Below are 24,874 nucleotides of genomic sequence, written 5' to 3' on the forward strand. Positions count from 1 at the left end.
ATAAAATTATCTTTTACCTCTTCGACGGAAATATAATTATCTACTTCTTCTATAGAAACTTCATCTTCTAAGTTCATTCTTTCTGCTTTCTTTGAATGAAAGGAGATGGGAATGATGAGTTAGGGTTTAAGGGAGACAAATTTTCTAAACATAGCGTGAGAGTTGTCACACCCAAACTTTTTTATTTTATTTTCTATATAAAAAAAAAGTAATGCAAAAGAGGGTAACTAAGGTATTTATTAGTCATTTTACAAATGGACAAATTTGTAATTAAAAAATTTATAAAAAAGTGGGTAGAAAGATAAGATATTGTGATGGAAATAACACCTCTCTTCCACCGCCATTTACCCTTCTTTGTTTTTTTTGTTTTTTTTTGTTTTTTTAGTTTTTTAAATTTTTTAAGTTTTTGGTTTGAAGCTGAATTTACCTCCTCCTCCGTACTCTCACCACTTGCCACCCGCGCGTTCCCTCTCACTTCGCCCCCTGTGGGCTTAAAAGTTAAAACGACGGCGAAGATATACTGAAACGCCAACTCTCACCGTCAGCTGTGGCCGGGAGACCAAACAAACCTCCGCCGTTCTCTTATCGTTGATAATCCCTATCTTCTGACGCATCGCTTCTGGCTTCGTAATCCGGTTAGTTGCACAATTCTCATTGCTCTCTGTTTGTTTCCCGAGAAATTATTTTCTTGAGAGGAAATTGGTTACGCTTACTTAATTTATACTCAAAGCTTTGTGCCTCACGAACTAGATTTTTATGTATGGCGATGAATTTACTAGGTTATGAAATAGAATCGAGCAGTTTTGATGTGCATTAGGGTTTTGGCTCTGCTTCTGAAATAGTTGAAGTACCAAATCTATTAAGTTACTTCAATAGTTACCTAGCATTGAAGCTGATACCCGAGTAATTTCGGTACGATACGAGAAGGTCCTTTGTAGTTAGGGTGGGGTTTATTCAGACACATTATGCATATACTCGTGTTAGAGCACATTTTAGACTAACAGGAATTTCTTTGAATGAACATGAATTTATCTTGATTAACTGAGTATTGCTGCAATCGCTAGCAAATGACTGGTTGTTGTTTCGATATTTATATTCTTATATCCTTTTCCTAAAAGCAAAAGGCTGTCAATGAGTTATTGCTGTATTTTTTATCTGCTGTATACCTTTGGCTTACGATCCAGAAGGAAAGGTAACTTGAAAAGTGGTTTGATTTTTTCCAAAAAATTAATTCTTCTAAATCTTTTGTTGATTGCAGAATATCACACCTGCTACTGCACAAGAAACTGGTAATGCCTCATTGTCCTCAACTAGTTTGCATTCTGGTTCCTTGCCTGCTCCTACTTCAAGTTCCACAGTGAATGTATCATCAGCTCCTAATGCGGGACCAAAAGCTTCATTGGTTCCCACTGTCCCATCTTTTAACATGACTCCCGGAATGCCTGGAACTCCCAGGACACCTGGCCTCCCTGGAATAGCTCACTCAGTGCAAATGTCTTTTAATCCGACTGCACCATCTGCACCTATTGATTCTTCTTCTGTAGCCCTTAGACCAAACATGCAAGCAGTACCTGTTGAGTCGTCAGCAGTTCACCCACATGTAGGTCCTCCTTACCCATCTTTATCTGCTATGGGTGCTCCCTGGCTTCCATCCCCACAGATAGGAGGCTTACCTAGGCCACCGTTTTTGCCATATCCTGCTGCCTTTCCTGGTCCCTTTCCTTTGCCTGCACATGTTATGCCTCTCTCTTCTGTTCCTTTACCTGATTCTCAGCCTCCTGGTGTCACTCCTGTGGGAAATACTGTAGCAAATTATTTGTCTTCCGTTGGTTCTCGTCATCAGTTGGCAGGGTCTTCAGGGATGCAGAAAGAATTACCTCATCCTGGCGTTGGTACGCTTTTGCTTTCATACTTGGTAAACACTATTTGACCTTATAACAATCTATTACGGCTCTCTCTTCTCTTTCTCTCTCTCTATTGGTTTATCCTTCCCCTTCATCGATGATAACTTAATCAATGCTACATTGCGTATGGGCCATTTATAGATGACAGGAACAATTCCCTGATGCAGGTACCGATGGTAGAGCTGTTGTCAACGAACAATTGGATGCCTGGACTGCCCACAAGACAGAGACAGGTGTTGTATACTATTATAATGCTTTGACCGGTGAATCAACTTATGATAAGCCTCCTGGATTTAGGGAGGAGGTACGTGGAAATTTTAATAACTTTTAGATTCATATGATATGAACACTTTGTGAAATTTCAGTTTGCAAGATGCCTAATCCTAAATATAACTACCAAATGTATCTAAGATGCAGATTGAAATATTTTTGAGGTTTGTTTTATTGCTGCTGCATTTCATTCTCAGGCCTTGAAGTTATCATGTTCATTCTATCCAGTAATATCTTATTTTAACCAACACCTTGTTGTGTCCACATTCCAATATAAGTGGTGAGAAAATGGACCATATTCTTCTTCATATCCCTGTAGGTATGGAGCTTTGGTCCCTTATCTTCTCATGTGTAATTTATGACTTATATCTAGGTTGTTTTTTTATATGTTGACATGCTAGTATATTTAGTGTGATACGTATTTGGCCTACTGCAAATGAATATTAGATCTTGCAGTGTTTCCTATTGTATACCCTGTGGTAGTTTAGCTGTCTTCCCTGTTTTCCCATAAAATTCGTACAAAAATCACATCATTAGTTTTTATTCGACTGGAGATGGCTTTTTAAATGCTCTGAATGCTATGATTATGAGGATTTCATTGTGTAACTTTTTTTCGCACCCTAATCTTTTCTTATAGAACTGTATAAGGTAAGATAGGGAGTTATTGAAAAGATAAGATCTAAAGTTCCAGTGTCCCTAGATCTGGTTTGAAGTAATTGCTTATTTTCTTTTTCTAGGCATCATGCATGACTTTATTTGACCATTGCTGTTGGGGATGTGTCTGATTAATTTCAACTGCTTTTTTGTGCAGCCTGGTAAGGTTTCTATGCAGCCAACTCCAGTTTCAACGTAAGTTCTACTTTATCCTGTTGGGGTTTCCCCCCTTTTTGTTTTTTTTTCACTTAGTGCCTTCGCCCATAAGCAGTAGGTCTCGGGTTCGAGACTTGGGAGCAGCCTCTTCATAAATGGGGGTAAGGCTAGCCGACATTCACCTCTCCCAAACCCTGTGTAAAGCGGGAGCCTTGTGCACTGGGTACGACCTTTTTTTTTTTTATCTCTTGTATTTTGGATATTAAAGTTGTTTCAGAATGTTTTTGTGATATAAGAATGTTCTTTTATTCTTGTTTTGGTTCTCTTCTGTTTAGGGTGAATTTGACTGGAACTGATTGGGTATTGGTCACAACCAGTGATGGGAAAAGGTTTTACCATAACAGCAAAACCAAGGTATGGGCCCTATTACTTGTTTATTGAAATGCCTGGGGTATTCAGAAACATGTTGTATGAATACGTGTTAGTACTAGTATTACAGAGCTTATTGTATCTTGTTTTTCTCTGATCAGGTAAGTAGCTGGCAGATCCCAGATGAAGTGATTGAATTGAGAAATAAACAGGATAGTGACGTGCCAAAAGAACATACAATATCAGTGCCAAATAATAATTTAATGATTGAAAAGGGATCTGCACCAGTTAGTTTGAGTGCTCCAGCCATTAACACGGGTGGTCGTGAAGCCATGCCTTTTAAACCCTCAGCTGTGCAGGGAACATCTTCTGCACTTGATCTCATTAAAAGGAAGTTGCAGGATCCTGTTACGTCTTCACCAATTTCAGCACCATCAGAATCAAATGGTGCAAGAGGAGTTGAGAGTACACCTAAGGGCCAGCAAAGTGAGAATAGCGAAGATAAGCTAAAAGACACTAATGGAGATGGAAACTTGTCTGATTCCTCATCAGATTCAGAGGATGCAGACAGTGGGCCAACAAAGGAGGAGTGTATTATTCAATTCAAGGTATCTTTGTCACTTCTAGTCTTCTACTACATGAAAATTTAATAAGGTTGTACCTAGTGCACAAGGCTCCCGCTTTACGCAGGGTCTGGGAAATGTGAATGTTGGCTAGCCTTACCCCTATTTATGGAGAGGCTGCTCCCAAGTCTCGAACCCGAGACCTACCGCTCATGGGCGAAGGCTACATGAAAATTTAATGTGAACATTAAATTGCAGAGATGCGTATTGTACCCTTAGTCTCTTATAGTGGAATTAAGTTTGAATGTTTTCTTTTTTCTTTATACTCATGGTTTTGAGTTGTTTGTACCATACTTGACCAATCCCGAAACTACCGAGCACCGGCCAACGCTATACTGTCAAGGACCCAGAAGAGTTCCCCTCCGACCAGGAGGCCAATCACTACTCGACACGTGTCAAGATTAGAAGCCAATCAGAGCGCAGCACGTGTCAACATCAAGAACCAATCATAACATGATACATGTCAATGTGACAAAGCTACAAGTTTTTCTATAAATAGGGGTCATCCCCCCACAATATTGCCTAATGCCATTTGTGTTAAATCATTCACAAGAACTCACTAAATTGAGAGCTTGATCCTTTGTACTTGTGTAAGCCTTTCACTACTAATAAGAACTCCTCTACTCCGTGGACGTAGCCAATCTGGGTGAACCACGTACATCCTGTGTTTGCTTCTCTGTCTCTATTCATTTACGTACTGATCCTCACTAGTGACCGAAGCAACCAAGCGAAGGTCATAAAACCTGACACTTTCTGTTGTACCAAAGTCTTCGCTGATTTTGTGCATCAACATTTGGCGCCGTCTGTGGGAAACGACACTTATTCCTACTCTCTTCAGCTGTGTCAAGCTGGTTTCTATCATTCGTACACTTTCTTTTGATCAGGCATCCCTCTCCAACATGGGAAGCGAAGGAAGCCACAGCACACAGAATGACACCCCCCTTGCACATAGTGCGAAACAACGAAAGAAGGAAGGAAAACGAGTTCTTCTTCAAGCTAAAGTCGATGAGTTGGAAGCTCAGAACAACAAGATAGCAATGAGGAATGAGGTCCTCCAGGAGCAATATGAGAAGCTCTTCGAGACACTCCACGAAGCTAGGCAAGCTCAGACACGCGAGCTTGTTGCCCCCGTGGAAGTCAACCATCAACTGGGTGCCCTCCAACATGGAGGGTCACATGCATTCGACATAGATATCCCTGATAGGGAACAGATTACCCTTCGACTTGATAATCAACATGAGGCTTCTCTTAACCCAGTTGCTTCGACCCGAACCATGAGAAGTGGAGGGAGATACCTCTTTGCTGAAGGGGCAGAAGGATCGAAAGCCGTCTTTCGCGATTGTCGGGATTTCCTGAAGCAACGTCGAGAGAATTCCATCCATATAAGCTCAAAGATTAATGACCCAAGGATTTCTGAGAGACTCGGTCCCCTGCCACGGCCCAAGTCGGCCACCAATTTGGGGAAGGGGCAACAAGTCCTAGAGAGACATGAGGGTACATGGGACTCAGAGGTGTTCCGACAGACATACCCTGGAAGCCAGTACAGCGAGTCCAGGGAAAAATCACATGCCCTTGATCAAACCTTCCTAATTCCAATAGGAGATGGAGATTTACGAAAGAAAGCTCCAGTGACACATAACTCAGCTCAGGACCCCCTTGTCCTACAACTTTTTGAGGAAGTAAACAAGTTGAAGGCTGAACGTCAGGCTGAAATACCTGACTGGAACCAACCCAGGCCTGGCCCTCTTACAAGGAGGATCCTCAACACCCCCCTTCAAGCAAAGACAAAGCAAAAGCTTGGCTTGCAACTTTATACTGGAAAAGAGGACCCGATTGAGCACCTTAACCTCTTTGAGTCCACCATGGCATACCGGATGCACACCGACGAAGAACGATGTCTTCTCTTCCCCTCCACCCTCTCTAGTGGAGCTCTAAATTGGTATTGTCGTCTTACACCTGAGACGGTAGACTCATTTGAGGAATTGAGGAAACTATTTGTTTCCCAACACATTTTCCAAACCGATCGCTTGCACTCTGCAGATGACTTGTACACTATCCGCCAGAAGCCAGACGAGTCATTACGTATGTATGCTGGCCGCTTCAGCCATGAATACTCCCGGTGTGCCGAGGCAGACGACAAGACTGCCCTCAAAGCCTTCACGGCAGGCCTACGTGATTGTTTCTTTAAATACATGATCAATGCCAATACTTGGAAGACTTACTCTGAGGTGATGGCGCAGGCTTATAACCATGCCTCCGCCGAGGCAAAGACATATCAGGAGAAACCCCCTACAACCATCCTTTATCAACAAGTGGGAGGTGGAAGCCAGACTCACCTAAATGAGAAGACCTCGACTTTCCAAACAGCAGTGGCACCTCCCCATGCCTTGCATAATGCTTCACCGAATCAACAGACATATCAATTTCAAGGCAAGAGGAAGGATTTCCATCCTCACCACTCTCCTTTCAGTAAAAAGAGTAAGGGACACTATCCCGATAACCAAGGGTATCGCCACAATAACGCTCGCCCCCAGGCAGTCAATGCAGTGGGTCAAACCCGCGTCAAGATACCCCCTACCCCAAGGTATGAGACATACACGCCCTTGAATGCCACATGCGCGGCCATTTACCCCAACATAGCTCACCTGATACCAAAGCCAAAGCCGAGGCACCCAGATTACACGCCCCCGAATAACGCGGGCATGTTTTGTTGCTACCATGAGCATAACGGCCATGATAGCGAGAAATGTATCATCCTCCGTGATCGTATTGAAGCTTTGGCACGAGAAGGAAAAATTGATCAATTCCTTCTTCACCCTCAAAGGGATAACCGTAACCAACGCCAGGTGAATGTCATATATTCCATAAGCGGCGGCACACCCATATCTGAATCTTCCAATAGGGCCATGAAAAACAGTGAACGAAGTCTGAGGCCTGGTCACCAAGTGTTTCACGTGGAAGACATCAGGGGAGGGAAGTATCAAAAACCTAACTGGGATCCGATATGTTTCTACCCTGAGGAAGAAAGAGGCATCATCTACCCTCATAACGACCCATTGATCGTGGAGGCTCACATAGCCAACTTTGATGTTCGACGAATCCTCGTAGACACAGGGGCTTCGGTCAATATCATGTTTGCCGAAGCTTTCAGGGCACTCAGTGTAGCTGAACACTTGCTCGATCGCTCGATTTCTCCTCTGATAAGCTTCTCCGGTGATATCGTGCAACCCTTAGGGAGCATACATTTACCCTTTACTATTGGTACAGGCCCTTACACGGCTACCATTACCACTAACTTCCTAGTGGTTGACTGCCCCACGGCATACAATGTCATCTTTGGGCGCACAGGCATCAATGATCTCAAGGCTATGGTATCCACGCATATGCTGTTGATGAAATTTCCAACCCCCCATGGCAACGGCTACATCAGAGGAGATCAGCTTAGTGCACGATCATGTTACAACACTTCAGTTAAGCAACAACACTTGCCCGGACCCAAGGAAACCCTGTTTGTACATGACCAAGTCACAAAGACCAGCCTAGATGAAGCGACCTTGGATCTTCCTGATAGCAACAATTAACCCGATGATCCTCGAGATGACTCTTTCACCCAGCAAGCCCAACCTGCTGAAGAGTTGGAGAAGGTACCTATCTCAAGAGATCATCCAGACCGCATGGTGAATATTGGCACCACATTGTCACCACCCCTTCGGTTAGCATTGATATCTTTTTTGAAAGAGAACACTGAAGTCTTCGCCTGGTCATACGAGGACATGCCATGCATCTCTCCCGATGTCATCTGTCATCGTTTGAGTATTGACCCCAAGATCAAGCCGGTGAGACAGAAGCGAAGATCTTATGACGCTGAACGATACGAGGCAATGAAAGCAGAAGTTGAAAAACTTAAAGGCATAGGCTTTGTCCGCGAAGTCAATTACCCGACATGGGTAGCAAATGTGGTCCTTGTTAGGAAAAATCCGACCAAAGAAAGTCTTTCGCTTCAAAAGGTCTTGTGGAGGATGTGTGTTGACTACACCGACCTAAACAAAGGGTGTCCGAAAGATAGTTTCCCTCTTCCTCTTATTGACAGGCTTATAGACTCTACGGCAGGGTGTGAGCTCTTGAGCTTTATGGACGCTTATTCAGGATACAACCAAATCCTCATGAACCCCTCAGACCAAGAACACACGGCCTTCACTACTGACAGGGGACTATATTGCTATAAAGTCATGCCTTTCGTCCTAAAGAATGCAGGAGCAACTTATCAGAGACTGGTCAATTCAATGTTCGCCGAACAAATTGGGAAGAACATGGAAGTTTACGTTGATGATATGCTAGTCAAAAGCAAACATGCTGACCAACACATCACCAACCTATCTGAAACTTTCACCATTCTAAAGAGGTATCGAATGAGGTTGAACCCCAACAAATGTGCCTTCGGCGTGGGCTCTGGCAAATTCTTAGGCTTCATGATTAGCCAACGAGGCATTGAAGCTAACCCTGAAAAGATCAAAGCAATCCTCGACATGAAAGAGCCAATAACTTCAAAAGACATCCAAAGCCTTACTGGCAAGGTGGTAGCCTTAACCAGATTCATCTCTAAGGCCACAGACAGATGTGCTCCTTTCTTCAAAGCACTCAAGGGAAATAAGAAGTACATTACATGGACGGAGGAATGTGCCAAGGCATTCAGGAACCTCAAAGAGTACATGAGTAAAGCTTCTCTGCTCTCCAAACCAGAAGTTGGTGACACTCTCATCATCTATCTATCGGTTTCGGCTTCAGCAGTCAGTTCTGTTCTTATTCGAATGGACAGTGGTGTCGAACGGCCCGTCTACTACGCTAGCAAGGCCCTACAAGATGCGGAGACACGATACTCCAACATTGAGAAATTAGCTCTAGCATTGGTCATGTCTGCTCGGAAACTTCGCCCTTATTTCCAAGCACACGCCATCATCGTGCTTACCAATCACCCTCTTCGACAGATACTCCAGAGTCCTGACACGTCTGGGCGAATGATCAAATGGGCGATAGCATTGGGTGAGTTTGACATCTCATACCAACCAAAACCAGCCGAAAAAGGTCAAGCAGTAGCAGATTTCATCGCCGACTTCACATATCCTGTTGACATTGCTTCTACACCTGAAGCAGTAGCTTTATTACCATCGGAAGCTCAGAAAGTAGAATCAACGACCTCAGCATGGAGTCTGTATGTTGATGGCTCATCCAACCAACAGGGCTGTGGAGCGGGACTAGTCTTGACTACGCCCGACAAAGTAGCAATGGAGTATGCTCTTCGTTTCAAATTCAAGGCATCAAACAATGAGGCCGAGTATGAAGCCCTTCTAGCAGGATTACGTTTGGCCAAACACCTCGGGGTTAAACAAATTGATATTTTCAGTGACTCCCAATTAGTGGTCAACCAGGTTACCAACAACTTTGATGCTAAGGACAGCTCCATGGCAGCATATCTTGCGCAAACACAACTTTTGCTCAAGCACTTCCACTACCAGATCATCCAAGTTCCTCGAGCGGCAAACAGTCATGCAGACGCCCTGGCTCGCCTCGCCTCAGCTGTGGAAGACAAGATTGGAAGAAAAATTCATGTCGAACTGTTGGCAACACCAAGCACCATGGCCGCAGAAGTATGCAACTTACAACAGGGGGATAGTTGGATCACCCCGATCTATAATTTCCTTGCTCATGGCACCCTCCCAAATGATAAAGTCCAGGCTAAGCAAATTCGATACAAGTCTACCCGCTACCTGATCATCAATGATCAACTCTATAAGCGAGGTTTTAGCCTGCCATACTTAAGGTGTCTTACGCCTGCCGAGGCGGAAATCGTCCTTCGGGAAATACATGAGGGAGTCTGTGGAGATCATGCTGGATCTCGGTCCCTAGCACACAAGACTTTTCGCCAAGGATATTACTGGCCAACACTCCACCAGGATGCCATCAAAGTATCCCGCTCATGTGACAAATGTCAACGATATGCAACTATTCCTCATTCCCCTCCAGAGCCTCTTACTCCTATGATCAGCCCTTGGCCCTTCGCCCAGTGGGGACTTGATTTGATCGGCCCAATGCCGGCAGGGAAGGGCAAAGTCTGTTACGCAGTCGTTGCAGTGGACTACTTCACAAAGTGGGCCGAAGTAGAACCCTTGGCAACCATTACTGAGGCAAAGATAGAAGACTTCGTGTGGAAGAACATCCTTTGTAGATTCGGCATTCCCAATGCGATAGTCACTGACAATGGGCGACAGTTTGACAACAAGAAGTTCAGGTTGTTCTGCTCTAAGTTCAACATCAACTTATGCTTTGCCTCTCCAGCTCATCCCCAGTCTAATGGACAAGTTGAGGCCATCAACAAAATAATCAAGCGCACTTTGAAAACCAGCTTGGACAAAGCTAAAGGCTGTTGGCCAGAATTTGTACCCCAAGTTCTTTGGTCATATCGCACTTCATATCGGACTTCAACAGGAGAAACTCCATTCTCACTTGCCTTTGGCACAGAGGCGGTTGTCCCTGTTGAGCTCGAGCAAGCAACATTCCGAGTCCAGAACTACGTTCAAAGTGAAAATGACAAACAACTCACCCTCAACTTGGATTTAGTCGAGGAACACAGAAACCAAGCTCACTTGAGGAATGTCGCCTACAAGCAGCGCATCTCCAACTATTATGACTCTAGGGTCAAGCCTCGTTCTTTCAAAATAGGAGACTGGGTCTTAAAGAAAAGATTACTCTGCGACAGAGTCCCGAGTGAAGGCACACTTAGTCCAAACTGGGATGGACCGTATGAAGTCATTGGCATCAGTCGCCCTAGCTCTTACACACTTAGAAGCTCCGATGGCAAGACCCTTGGCCATCCATGGAACGCTGATCACTTGAAGTACTACTACAAATAGACTCACGATGTACAAGTGTTGAGCTATAGCCGTTCGGCATCCTATGTAATGAAGGCCATTTGGCAATGAATTCAATAAAGAGGTAATTTAGCCAACTCAGCCCTCACTCTTTTACATTCATAGCAAGGGAACACTCAAGTGTTGAAACCTCAAAGCAGATATATCCAACACGAAACAAAATCTAAGTATGTGTCGACAAGACTATACAAAGAAAGGAACAACCAAACAATGGCTTATATCCAAACAATAGATCTATTCATACATAGCCAAACATGCATTAATAATAGTGCAAACACTCATAAACACCTAAAATTCAAAACTCTCAAGCTTATAACATGGGCACATGTTATACACACATCAGACTACTACATCCAGAATACATGCAGATAGTAAAGACACTGCTATTCATTCTCATCTGAAGCCGAACCCCTGGCAGTATCACTCCGCGTCCTACCATCATCCTCTGCATCCCCAAGATCCTCTTCACCATGCTGAGTCTGTGCATCAGCATTACCTTCATTATCAGACTCATCTTCGCTGCTAGGATCAACAGCAAGGACAAATGTCTCGCCCTTTCGATGATGCTCATCTATATCTTCGTGGTATTTTCGAAGAATGCTCCCATCATCATAACGATCAAGGACGGCCATCCATTTCCTTTTTTCAAAGCGAGCTTCTTGAGCACAGTAGGGTTTAATAGCAAGATGAAAGGTCGAAGAACTTAAGTATTCTTGCACAGCAGCCTCCCTTTCAGTTGGAATGCTCTTCTCCAGTTCAGAAATCTCAACTAAGGCACCATCCAATTCTCCCCTAACCTTGGATACCTCCAAGGTAGCCACCTCCAACTGTTTTTTAGTTGCCTCAAACAATTTCTTAAGCCTTAGGTTCTCACCATTTCGCCTTTTCAAGCTCTCCATGGTTTCGTCCTTCAGTTGGAGAGCCTGAGTAAAAAGTCCCTTATTCCTTCGGGCCTCGTCCACAAGCTGCTTATTCTCCTTCAGTTTTGCCTTGTACCGCTCAACCTCTTGCAGTCTGTCGTGATACTCGGCCATGACCTGCATGGCAAGACGATCATCACTACCTAAATAATGACAATAAAGAGGAAAAAGTAAGGAAATGACAAAGTAACACTCACATATGAAGACAGCTTCAACATCCGGTCGCAATCCGATTCATCCTTAGCTAAGGGCTCTCCGAGCTCATCGAAGGCGAATCGACGCCCTGCCAAGCAATTGTTGATATCCCCAAAATCCTTTGGCCGCGTGGCAACCCTCAAGTCCTTCCACGGGACACTGCCAGCTCTTTCCTTGCCTTTCCCCTCATGGCGGGAACCAGGATCACTTTCCTGGATAGTGTGCTCCATAGTAAGAGGAGGAGGCAACAATCGGCTCCCTTCTCCTGCAACTACGGCAGCAGCATTTTCAACGGCCTCGACTCCAATCTTCCTAAAGGCAGGCCCCTTAAGGACCCCATCTTGGGACTTAGGTCTAACGGATGGTTCCCCTCGGAACTTATGAATTTTCTTATGCGGTAGGATGTCTTCCGAAGGAACTAACACTGGTGCTTTCCTTTTATGGGTGCTAGTCCCTGTTTTCTTGCTTACCTTCTCCACTGCATAAGGAAAATCAAAATAAGAAATACAACTTTCCAAATAAAGTAAGGAAAAGAGCAAAGTTTACATGAAGGATACAACTTACTCGATCGTCCCTGGCTCTCGGAAACTAAGGGTTGGAAACCGTACCGACGAAATAAGGGTCGTAGCTTGCTTAAGTGTCTATCCTCTTTGGGCACCCTCAACACCTTCTCTATGTCAGATAGCTCCTGCCCAAACAGTTTGATGGTGCCCCGCGTCACTACATGAAGCAAAGTGTTAGAAGCAAGAAAAGACCATAACAAATAGCAAATAGTACGAACGGTTGATACGTTACAACCTACAGTCTGGAAGTGAGTAAGCACACGTCGCTCAGGCGTGACACCCTTATCATACTCCCAATCATTATACAGAAAGCACCAACGGTTTTTCCATGTGTAGTATGCCTTTTTCTTACCATACACAATACGCTATCTCTCACTCCGACATGCACACTCGGCATAACCAGTGCATAATTTTGCTGGGCGCATCTTGTAACAGTAACGCCACTGATGGAAGGAAGGCTCACACAACCCACACTCCATCCAAATGATATAAAATCCAATCAAAGTATCCCAGAAACCAGGATTGAGTTGCCCAGGTGCATATCCGATCAAAGATAACATCTTTTGCAACCACGGATGTAAAGGTAGTCTCACCCCTAAAGTCAGTAATATCTGGGTGTAGAACATAACATGACCCTGGGGAGGCTCAGAAGGCCATTCTTCATCATGTACCAAACGTATCCCTACACTACGAGGGATATTACATGACTGCCTTAGCGCCTCAACCTGCTTCTCATTATCTAACAAGTTATTCTTTAGATGGTCTGCTGTGAACTCAGAGCGAACTATGGGTATGACATAAAAAACAACCCCCTCACCCAACGCCATGGAGGAAGAACTAGCAATAGCTAAAGTTTGACGGTTGGGAAGATCATCCAATGTTTCTCTAGTACCGGACTCTAACAAAGACCCTGAAGACTCCGACATTGCAGACTCAGACTTAGAGCTAAAGCTAGAAGAGCCCTCATCACTAGAACTTCCAGGCTCTGACATCTACAATAAGAAGAAACAAATTCTATCACTACATGCATGATCAAAACATAAGGAAGTTCCTATATTACCCACATGAAGATGGTGCAAAGCGATGCCGGAACCCTTCTCAATCAGAAAGCAATCCGTCTTCCACAGTCACTACAAAACAAGCAAATGAAGACCGTGTCAAGCGCCAAAAAAAAAAAAAAAAAAAAAAAAAAAAAAAAAAAAAAAAAAAAAAAAAAAAACAAACAGCTTCATCCAAAAAGCTTCACCCGAAAAGCTTCACCTCCAAAGCTTCACCCACAAAGCTTCACCTAAAAAGCTTCACCCAAAAAGCTTCACCCGAAAAGCTTCACCTCCAAAGCTTCACCCACAAAGCTTCACCCAAAAAAAAAAAAAGCTTCACCTACAAAGCTTCACCTAAAAAAGCTTCACCTAGAAAGCTCCCTCTACATACTTTCACCATCAAAGCTTCACCTAGAAAGCTTCATCTACAAAGCTTCATCTAGAAAGCTTCACCATCAAAGCTTCACCTAGAAAGCTTCAACACCAAAACTTCACCTACAAAGCTTCACCCATCAAAGCTTCACCTAGAAAGCTTCATCTACAAAGCTTCATCTACAAAGCTTCACCATCAAAGCTTCACCTAGAAAGCTTCAACACCAAAGCTTCAACACAAAACCTTGCTCCAAATAAACAAATTTTGTTCACAAAACCCAAGATGCCCTTGAACTTGTACAAAAACACTTGGGTAAACATAAACATTTTTTGTTTTACACCCACAAGGGCCCAAAATCTTCCCTCTTATTTATTCACTTATATATGTTCCCAAACATATTATAATAGATCAAATAATAATTCAAAGTCCAAAATTTAGTTATGGACAAAAATACAAGCAATTCACCAGTACTGAAGTTGCTACAAAAACTGGAATCTTCCCCAGCCTAGAAATCCAACAAAGCTTCGCCTCCTTTCCTCTATCAAATTTTTGCAGCTGCTGCTTTTCTCCAATGGAGCTAAATTTTGGACACCCTCTAGTTCTTGAGCAGATGAACAACTTTCAAGAAGGAATCGTTTCTGTTTGAGCGACGGAAATTAACGTGTTGAAGCTCCAAACATGATAGTCGGCTTCTTGCAGATTTCGAAGCTGTTGTGATGTTTCGAAGATCTGGAAATATTTAACCGTTAGTTCATCCTGAATTTTTGATATGTTATGAAAGAGTTGATGAGGAACAACTTCAATGAAGAAAGCATGCCGATCTGAACAATAGAAAATGGAGTTTCGAAGCTCACAACAAATCTGACGAGTTGACAGAAAAATAATAACCAGTCATTCATCATACCTGGATTTCTGGAGTTATACTGCTCCGAGGGATCTCAAATTTGGATATGTTGTAGTTCACGAGCTGAGGAACAACTTCAATGAAGAAAGCATACTGATCTGAACAAGAGAAAATGGAGTTTCGAAGCTCACAACAAATCTGACGGGTTGACAGAAAAATAATAACCAGTCATTCATCATACCTGGATTTCTGGAGTTATACTGCTCCGAGGGATCTCAAATTTGGATATGTTGTAGTTCACAAGCTGAGGAACAACTTCAATGAAGAAAGCATGCTGATCTGAGCAAGAGAAAATAGAGTTTCAAAGCTCACAACCAATCTGACGGGTTGACAGACAAATGATAAACAGTCACTCATCATACCTGGATTTCTGGAGTTATACTGCTCCGAGGGACCTCAAATTTGGATATGTTGTAGTTCACAAGTTAAGGAACAACTTCGATGAAGAAAGTATGTTGATCTGAACAAGAGAAAATGGAGTTTCGAAGCTCACAACAAGTCTGACGGATTAACAGAACATTGATGAACAGTTACTCATCATACTTGAATTTCTGAAGTTGTACTACTCCGATGGATCTCAAATTTGGATATGTTGTAGTTCACAAGATAAGGAAAAACTTTCATGAAGACGACTTTGCAATCTGAGCTATAGAGAAAGGTGTTATCTTGCATCCACTCAGGCTGATTAGTGGAAACGAAAAGCAATTCCACCAAAGAAAAGATGAAAAAGAGAGAAAAGCTACTAATTGCACTTGATCTTGTCTAGTCAATAGCATGCAGCATCAAACACACAAAAGTTGGAAATATTTTTAGATAAAGCATATACGAATGTGTGACATCGAAACAAGGATTCGTTACTTTGACAAATTAGTAACACGCGAGACACCTCATTCGGCAACTCTCTTCGCCTGAAGACTTGGGGGACTCCCACCATATGCTACTGCACCTTGATACTCGGCAGTCTCACAACCACTCAGTGACTTGGATTTTTCAAGTCTCCAACCGAGAAGTTTTCCTCACTCGGGAAATTAAGGGAACACTACCTCAAACTACATGCTTCACTCACAAAGCTTCAACAATACAGGTTTCAACAAAAGCAAAAATTCAAAGAACTTTATGAAGAAGGCTTTGGTGTATTTAACACAATATGTTGAAATGAAGCAAAGCTTATTTATTAATATTTTCGATAAGCCACAAATATGTACATATACATGAGTCAAAATAAACAAACAAAAGGGAGCCTTCACAAAGGTTGCTTAGAGGAAGTCTCAGCAGTCGGTAGAGCCCCAGAAAGAGAAAGCACCGGAGGGTGGTTATCCGGAGCCTCAGTACTTGACAAAACCCCAGAAGGATGAGGCATTGGAGGTTCATCATTTGAAGCTTCATTACCAGGCACAGCCCCAGAGGACGAAGGCAATAAATGCCTTTGGAACAAACCCACAAACCGCTGATGATCAAGTAAAACCTTACCATCAGATTCCTTCATCTGGTCAAGCTTCCTCTTCATGTTTGTAGCATAGTCATGGGCAAGCCGGTGCAACTGCTTATTCTCATACTTGAGCCCTCTAATCTCCTGTTTGAGACTCATCACTTCAGCAGCCAATGATTCAACTTGGCGGGTTCTAGCAAATAGGCGTTGGGCCATATTAGACACAGAACCTGCACACTGAACACTAAGAGCCAGAGAGTCCTTAACAGCCAACTCATCAGACCGTTTGGAAAGTAGTCTGTTATCTTTGGGAGTGAGAAGGTTCCTGGCCACCACTGCAGCGGTCATATCATTCTTCATCACAGAATCCCCAACGGTAAGAGGACCAGTAGGGGATATGAAGGATGGGCGCCATATGTTGTCTGGAGAAGGCGTGGCTGTCTCTTCTCCAAGGTTCAAGTCAAAACGACGGTCGGAGGGTCCAGACATTTTCAAATGTGTTGAAGAAGGAAGAGGTCAGACAAATCAAGATCTTAGAAGTGCAAGAAATGAGCTTCTACTGGTAGAGATTCAAGTGTGCTGTGGAACTTAATGTCAGCCTCTATAAAAATCTGCACTCGACGGAGCTTCAGAAATCGAAGAGGCGTTTGCTTTCTCAAAAGCTGGGCTGCTCAGAGACCACGAGGGCCGATCTCAGAAATCGAAGAGGCGTTTGCTTTCTCAAAAGCTGGGCTGCTCAGAGACCACGAGGGCCGATCTCAGAAATCGAAGAAGCACCTGCTTTTTCAGCCTCGTCAGCACCTGTCACATGCACAATCAGCTTTGCGGAAATTACGGGCACTCTGTCGAAGATTTCTGGTGAAGTAGAAAGCACGTGAATCTTACTGTTCAATCACCGCTCTCCATATGCACCATCAACTCCTCGGGTACCACATATAACTTTGTCAAAGATCTCTGACAAAGTTTAGGCACGAGAATTTCGAAGTTCCAGCTACCCTACTATTACCCATAAGGGTAAAGGAACAGCACCACTGCTTGACAACTGGAAAGTCCCTATGTGTGTCGACCTCAGTGTTTTGCGGCAAGACAGGTTGGCAAGAACGTCCAACCTTTACTCACATTCGAGAAAAGACTCCCAACATAATTACTTTCTAAAAAACCGGAGTAGCACCGCTTTCCGAATCTCGAGAGTCAGATCCTCGACGGGATTGCTTGTTCGAAAACCGAAGAGGCACAACTCTCAGAACTTCGAGAGCCAAATTTCCTTAGATAAAGCTTGTCTGTAATCTTCACACGTAACATCAGCTTTCCAGATACCACATACCACTTTTTCAAAGTGCTCTGACAAAATTAAAACACGTGAAGCTGACAGCTCCCACTACATTGCTGTGACCAAGAAGGGTAAAGGAATAGCATTACTACTTGTTATTGGGAAATCCCTATATACATTGACCTCCCTCCTCAACGGACAGAAAAACCTGCAAAAATGCTCAACCCTTTCTCGCATTCGAAAAGGCACCCTCAACATAACCTCTCGAAATACTCAGCTTTATTTCCCCCCGATAATACCTCAGCAAATAAGCCACACCAAGAACAAGAGTATCTCATATCATCAGGGTCGAAAGCAAGAGTATCCCATATCATGCTTTCTCCCTGTCTTTGTCTTTGTCCTTGTCCACACCTGCAGGACAAGGAGAAAGAGAGCAGTCAGTCGGAACCTGAAATCAAACCTCCAATTTGGAACTGACTGCCTGGAGCCTTTGCCTGGTTGCTTACTTAGCATTGCTCTCGAGTACTCATCCTCAACTGCTGTCAAGGTCACGAATTCCACCGGCAAATACCTCATGACAGTTGATCAGATATTGGCTCTTTACACTGAAGCTGCCAAGCGTGGATGAGTCACTATGAAGGAATGTTCTGAAGGACCATTTAAATGCAAAGGTTGCACACCACTTCTGCCATGCAAAAGATTGAAGCAGAAGGTTCAACGGTGAGCTGAAACAGATCACTACAGCACGACACCTTTCCATACCACATTCATTATTCCGTCAACAGCAAAAGTATCCCATATCATCAAGGTCGAACGTACTCTAGATTTGATGGACTTGTTTTGACCCTTAAATTTTTGAGTCGGCCTTATACTCTGAAGGGCACCAGAAAACCCTCCAGCACAGTTCAAGAATAAGCCTGTGGAAAGTTACTTCTTCAAAAGCAAAAGTATCTCATATCATCTCTTATCCATTTGCTTCTCCTTATCCTCGCAGTTGAATGAGAGACAAGGAGAATGAGAACAATCAACCGGAAGCCGAAGTCAAACCTCTGATCCTGGGTTGCTTACTTGGAAGTTTGACTGCTTACCTTGTCTGTCACCTCTTTCGGCAGATCTCCTAGCTCGGCGACTTGGGGGACTCCTACTATAGGGTTTGTATCACACTTGACTAAGCCCGAAACTACAACTAAGCTTCAAGTGAAATTGATACATTACCTTGTGCGTCAACATCAGCTAAATACACCATTCCCGGATGGAGGAAAGGTACTTCCAGAGAAGGGCAAATGAAGATCAGACCACACTTCGGTACTTAGAAGTTTCGTGATTACTCAAGGGATTGGATCTTGCAAGTCCCCAACCGAGGAGTTTCCCTCACTCGGGAACTTAGGGGAGCACTGTTTGTACCATACTTGACCAATCCCGAAACTACCGAGCACCGGCCAACGCTATACTGTCAAGGACCCAGAAGAGTTCCCCTCCGACCAGGAGGCCAATCACTACTCGACACGTGTCAAGATTAGAAGCCAATCAGAGCGCAGCACGTGTCAACATCAAGAACCAATCATAACATGACACATGTCAATGTGACAAAGCTACAAGTTTTTCTATAAATAGGGGTCATCCCCCCACAATATTGCCTAATGCCATTTGTGTTAAATCATTCACAAGAACTCACTAAATTGAGAGCTTGATCCTTTGTACTTGTGTAAGCCTTTCACTACTAATAAGAACTCCTCTACTCCGTGGACGTAGCCAATCTGGGTGAACCACGTACATCCTGTGTTTGCTTCTCTGTCTCTATTCATTTACGTACTGATCCTCACTAGTGACCGAAGCAACCAAGCGAAGGTCATAAAACCTGACACTTTCTGTTGTACCAAAGTCTTCGCTGATTTTGTGCATCAACATGAGTCAATTGACTTTTGGACATCCATAACGGATGATACATTCCTGATCTCTTGGGATTGTTTCCTGTTTCATCATGATTTCCAGATTTCCTTGTTTCATTAAAACATTCCCTTTATGTATTATTTGTAGATTAATTATTCTTGTAAATCAAGTCATTGTACACTATTTAAATCAATGATAATGCACCCTCTAAGGCATCGAGGGATTGAGCCCAAATACCTTCCTTTACTTTTGCTGTCTTGTCTGCAATTCCTCCTTTGAGTCATCTTTTATGGTACTCAGAGCCAGTGACTAACGTCTTTTTTTTTTTTTTTCGGATTCTTCCTACTCTTCTCCATGGCTGCCTCAACCAGTTCGACTACTCCTTCCTCCGACATCTTCCCTTCTGTTTCTCATGCGATCTCCATCAAACTTGACTCTTCCAATTATCCTCTTTGGTTGGCTCAGTTGCTACCTGTTCTTCGCAGTCGTCAATTGTTGGCTTTTGTTGATGGTACTTCCATCTGCCCCTCGGCGTTCTTGTCTGACGATACCGGCAACGCCTCTTCCAAACCCAACCCCGCGTATGCTGACTGGGTTCAGAAGGACCAGCTTGTTCTTTCTTGGATCAATGGCTCTCTTGGTCACCAGGCCCTCGCCGCCACTGCTCGTCATTCCACTGCCCGTGATGTTTGGGTTGCTCTTCAGCAGCGTTTTGCTTCTACAAACCAAAGTCGCATTCTTCAGCTTCGTACTGCTTTCTTCCAGACCAAACGAGGTGATTCTTCAATTTCTGACTTTCTTGATAAGATCAATGGTATTGCAGATCAATTGGCCCTTGCCGGGGCACCTGTTTCTGCTGATGACATGGTGCCGGTCGTCATGTCTAATGTCGGCCCCAAATTTGAGAACACTGTTGCTGCTGCTCAGGCCCGTGACAACCCCATCTCCCTTCCTGATCTTGAGGCTCTTCTTCTCGCTGCTGAACTCCGCCTTGCTGATCCTCCTGCTCCGCCGGACTCCAGCGTCTCGGCCCTGGTAGCCTCCCGCGGCTCTTCTGCCTCTGGTGGCCGCTCCTCTTCTGATCGCGGCGGCGATCGTGGCTCTGGCCGTTTCTCACGTGGGGGTGGTCGTCCTCAACATGATGGGTCTCGCAACAATGGTGGTGACGGCTATCGTGGCTATCGCGGTGCTGGTGGTTTCCATGACCGTCCGTTTCGCGATCGTGGTGGTGGTCGTCCCTTTGAGTCATCTTTTAATCCATACTAGTGATCATTTTTGAAGATTTCAACTTAAGACCTGTAGCATATAGAAAGTGTGGTTTGCTGCTTTGTACTTTTTTCTCCTTGACGTAACTTCGAATACAGCCATCCCTGAATTGGGTTAAAGGCAAATGTGGCTGATCTACTTTAGAAAGTTGGTTTTATTTCCAACTTTAAATGCTGTTAATAAGAAATGCTAATCATCTGGCAATTATATATACAGGAGATGCTTAAAGAATGGGGAGTGGCACCGTTCTCGAAGTGGGAGAAGGAACTGCCAAAGATAGTGTTTGATCCACGCTTTAAGGTTTGTTGAGTCCAAACATTAGGAATTTCACTGTTTTGGAAATTAGGGGGCTAACCTATAACTGAAACTTCTTGAACAGGTTTGTTGGATTCATGCGTCTGCTAATTTTTGGAAGGGTGAATTTGTTCCTGCCAATATTTGGGTCAATTCTTAATCAATTGACTTAGGGTGCATGTTAACAACTGATACCCAAATCACTTTTATTTTATTATTAAATTTTATTTTAATTTTTAATTTGCAAGTGTTGTGAAAAGTTTAAACTTTAATTAATGAGGCTTTACAATAGAATCTTCCAGTCGGTGCTGACCTCCTGGGCAGATACTGCCTTAGATGCGGAACTTTCTTTTTCTCTTCCAGTATTATCTATTGTTGATCTCTGTAATGCCAGACTAAGAAGTTTGTGTTTTCTTTGCGTTACACTTCTATTGTTAAAGGTCTCTACTGTTGCAGGCCATCCCAAGTCATGAAGCTCGCAGGTCCTTGTTTGAGCACTATGTTAAAACACGTGCAGAGGAGGAGAGAAAGGAAAAAAGAGCAGCTCAGAAGGCTGCAATAGAGGGATTTAAGCAGTTATTGGATGAAACATCGGAGGTCGTGTAGATTGCCTTATTTTAGCTTTCTTATGTCTATCTTATTAGCTCAACTGTGGATTTGGAGATTGCTTATGTAGTCACTTTCAAATTTTCAGGATATTGACCATAACACTGATTACCAAAGTTTCAGAAAGAAATGGAGCAATGATCCACGCTTTAAGGCTTTAGATCGCAAAGATCGGGAGCATTTGTTGAATGAAAGGTATCACCTAACAAGGAGACTTCTGATCGATATCCATGGTGTTTTACATATATTATTGTGTAGTTAGTCCTCTATTCGTTTATTTTTTCAATAGGAAATAGATAGTTTAATTAACTAAATTGTACAACATAGAGGACAAGATGTCCACTGGAAGAAAAATATCGATTTCTGAACTGATTTGAGGGGATATAGTAATGGACTAATGGTTTCTGTTCCATGGCCATATCCTTGTCCATGTTCTTTTCAAGAATCCATCTATAGTGCAGGTATTAGGTATCCCTGCTGAGCTATTACATTTGAATCTCCTTTGTTCCGATTTGAATTCTTATTCAAATATATGTTGAACCCTTAAAAGCAACATGAGTCAGCAAGTAGTAGGCTAGTGACAAGATCCCCAGATTGGTTGGGTGTGTCCTTTGGCTCATAAATCTCTTTGGATTCACACGGTAAATCTAATTTTGGTTCTATCTATGTTCAATTTATATCTTAATGGTCATACATGATTTCTATTCTGCTTGTAGGGTCCTTCCATTGAAGAGGGCTGCTGAAGAAAAGGCTCAAGCAGAGTGTGCTGCTGCAGCAGCTGGTTTTAAGTCCATGCTTAAAGAGAAAGGAGATATTACTGTTAGTTCTCGTTGGTCCAGGGTAGGTGCATTTTACATCAGCTTGTGGTTTATTTGATGTGTTGAAGAGTCTTCCAGACAATGTACTTCTGGATGCTTTTGGTATAAATTCTACCAGTGTGTCTTCTTTTTGGTCAATCATGAATGTGCATCCAGCAGTTTAAAAAAAAAAAATAATAATAAAGTAGAATTTTATCCTTAAGCAATAACTTCATTATTAATTTTGTTTGTGTTAGTTGTTTCAATTTATTCTCCCTTTCATTTTAAAATGTAAATGATACAGGTTAAGAAATTTTTTATTAAAAAAACTTTTGAATGTATGAGATACTTGGTGTGCTAGAAAATTTATATGAACTTATTTTATGTTGGGGACTTTATGTAGGTGAAAGATAGTCTGCGGAATGACCCAAGGTACAAAAATGTTAGGCATGAGGATAGGGAAGTTTTATTCAATCAGTATATATCAGGACTAAAAGCTGTGGAAGAGGAAGCAGAACGAGAGGCAAAAGCTAAACGTGACGAGCAGGTAAAAATTGTGCATCTGCATTTGTTAGGAACTCCCTCATCCTCTTCCTTCCTCTTTTCTTTCTGTCTGTATAAGTGAATGGGACCTATAAGGAAACGTTTATTAGAAGAAGGAAATAGGTAATGATAAATTTACTTGATGAGAAAGGCTCTCCGCCTTTCCCACCTACTCTTCAATTTTGTTCGAAAGAAAATATGTATGCATAACATATATCTGTCACTTCAGATGGTGTGTTGGTGGGGATTTTGAGAATTAGTTCTTCAAAACAGTTGACAAAAAACCTAAATGATCTGTAAAAAGAGAGAATAAAACTGTATTGCATCTAGAAGTGTGTACTTCAAAAAAGAAAGCTAAAGATTTTGTTTCCCTTGGCTTTCAGGAAAAACTGAGGGAAAGGGAACGAGAACTGCGGAAGCGGAAGGAAAGAGAAGAGCAAGAAACAGAGAGGGTGCGACTGAAAGTTCGCAGGAAGGAGGCAGTTGCTACTTTTCAAGCTTTACTTGTGGAAACAATTAAAGATCCTCAGGTATTATCTTTTGTTCACTTGGGTTTTAGCTTCATTAGCTTAAGCTACGCATCTGCTATGAATTTCTGCACATTTACTATGGTATGGTGTGGTGTATCGTGTGTTGATAGATTATTAAACCTTTTGGCTTATCATGTACTCAGGCATCTTGGACAGGCTCTAAGCCTAAATTGGAGAAGGATCCGCAAAGGCGTGCAGCCAACCCTGATTTAGATCCATCTGACATGGATAAGCTCTTCCGGGAACATGTAAAGATGCTAAACGAGGTAATATATAATCCAGTGCTTCAATCTATTTCAATTTTGTTTTCATTGGTAAAAAAAGTCCTCTTGTTTATAACTTGTTCCGGTTAAAAAATGCTGCTTTTGTAATATTTTACTTGATTGGTTTGGCTTTTCTAGCGATGTGCATATGAGTTCAGAACTCTGTTGGCCGAAGTCTTGACTGCAGAAGCAGCGTCCCAAGAGACAGAAGATGGAAAAACAGTTCTTAATTCGTGGTCAACTGCAAAACGTATTCTAAAGACGGATCCCAGATACGACAAGACGCCAAGAAAAGAGAGGGAAGTTTTGTGGAGGCGATATTCTGAGGAGATGCTGCGGAAGCAAAAGTCAGCAGTTGGTCGTAAGGAAGATAGGAAAACAGATGCTAAAAGTAGAAGTTCTATCGATGCTGGGAGGAATCCCTATGGATCCAGGGGTACTCACGATCGGCGATGATGTTTTTGGTTAAAGCTTAGAGACTGGAACTTGAAGTTAATTTCCCCTAGTCCTCGTAATTTTGACTCGAGTAGGACGGGTGACGGGTCGAGCACAAAAACGACACTTCTGTATTATACGAATTATATCGAGGTGATTAAGCTGATGTTGCTAGGTTTTTTTCACTTAATACATATCCCCCTTGAATTTTGAGTCTTTCAACTTTTGAGAAGGGCAAAAACAAAGAAAACTAATGAAAATGTTTTGAAAACTTTGAGTTTTAATGGTAATGACAAAATAAAAGGTAAAGTGAATAGTACCATGATTGATTTTTTAGTATAAAAATGTGATTTTTCGTTAAAGTGAATAGTACTCGAAGCTTTTCGTTAAGTTCCCAAAAAGAATGCTTTGGTAGGAAAAGTCACAAGTGCTTATGAGTCGCAGAATCACTTGTTGAACAAGCGCATGGCAAATGCCTTGTTAGGATACGCTTGAATTTTTAGCAAAACAAGCGGAAGTGCTTCCTACAGTCATTACCAAAGGTGTGATATTTTTGTTTTAATATTAAAGAACTATCAACTGCATATTCTGAAAATGAGAAAGCTTGGCTTTTGAAAAAATCAGCGGCAACTTCTGCTGCTAATGAATCAAGGA

General features: G+C 42.8%; 1 protein-coding gene and 1 long non-coding RNA gene across 5 annotated transcripts; one reads left to right on the forward strand and one right to left on the reverse strand.

The window, feature by feature from the left end:
- Window positions 1-524: 524 nt before the first annotated feature.
- LOC126596696 (pre-mRNA-processing protein 40C-like) lies at window positions 525-24,491 on the forward strand (the record flags this gene model as incomplete). The annotated part of the gene is made up of 14 exons (XM_050263366.1): window positions 525-635; window positions 1,259-1,892; window positions 2,072-2,208; window positions 2,986-3,023; window positions 3,320-3,398; window positions 3,515-3,961; window positions 20,969-21,052; window positions 21,503-21,643; window positions 21,741-21,847; window positions 22,369-22,492; window positions 22,853-22,996; window positions 23,376-23,522; window positions 23,666-23,788; window positions 23,924-24,491. Coding segments are annotated over 14 exons (2,634 nt in total), but the record flags the coding sequence as incomplete, so codon positions are not given.
- LOC126595774 (uncharacterized) lies at window positions 14,341-15,685 on the reverse strand. 4 transcript variants are annotated; one of them, XR_007613677.1, is made up of 4 exons: window positions 15,260-15,685; window positions 15,079-15,176; window positions 14,898-14,971; window positions 14,341-14,722 (listed from the first exon to the last, which is right to left on the reverse strand). It is a non-coding gene; the product is annotated as an uncharacterized LOC126595774 (long non-coding RNA). The 4 variants fall into 4 exon arrangements; XR_007613675.1 differs by having other exon boundaries at window positions 14,898-14,995; XR_007613678.1 differs by having other exon boundaries at window positions 14,898-14,960; window positions 15,260-15,684.
- Window positions 24,492-24,874: the final 383 nt, after the last annotated feature.

Source organism: Malus sylvestris, chromosome 13 (assembly GCF_916048215.2).
Source record: "Malus sylvestris chromosome 13, drMalSylv7.2, whole genome shotgun sequence".
Classification (NCBI taxonomy): domain Eukaryota; kingdom Viridiplantae; phylum Streptophyta; class Magnoliopsida; order Rosales; family Rosaceae; genus Malus; species Malus sylvestris.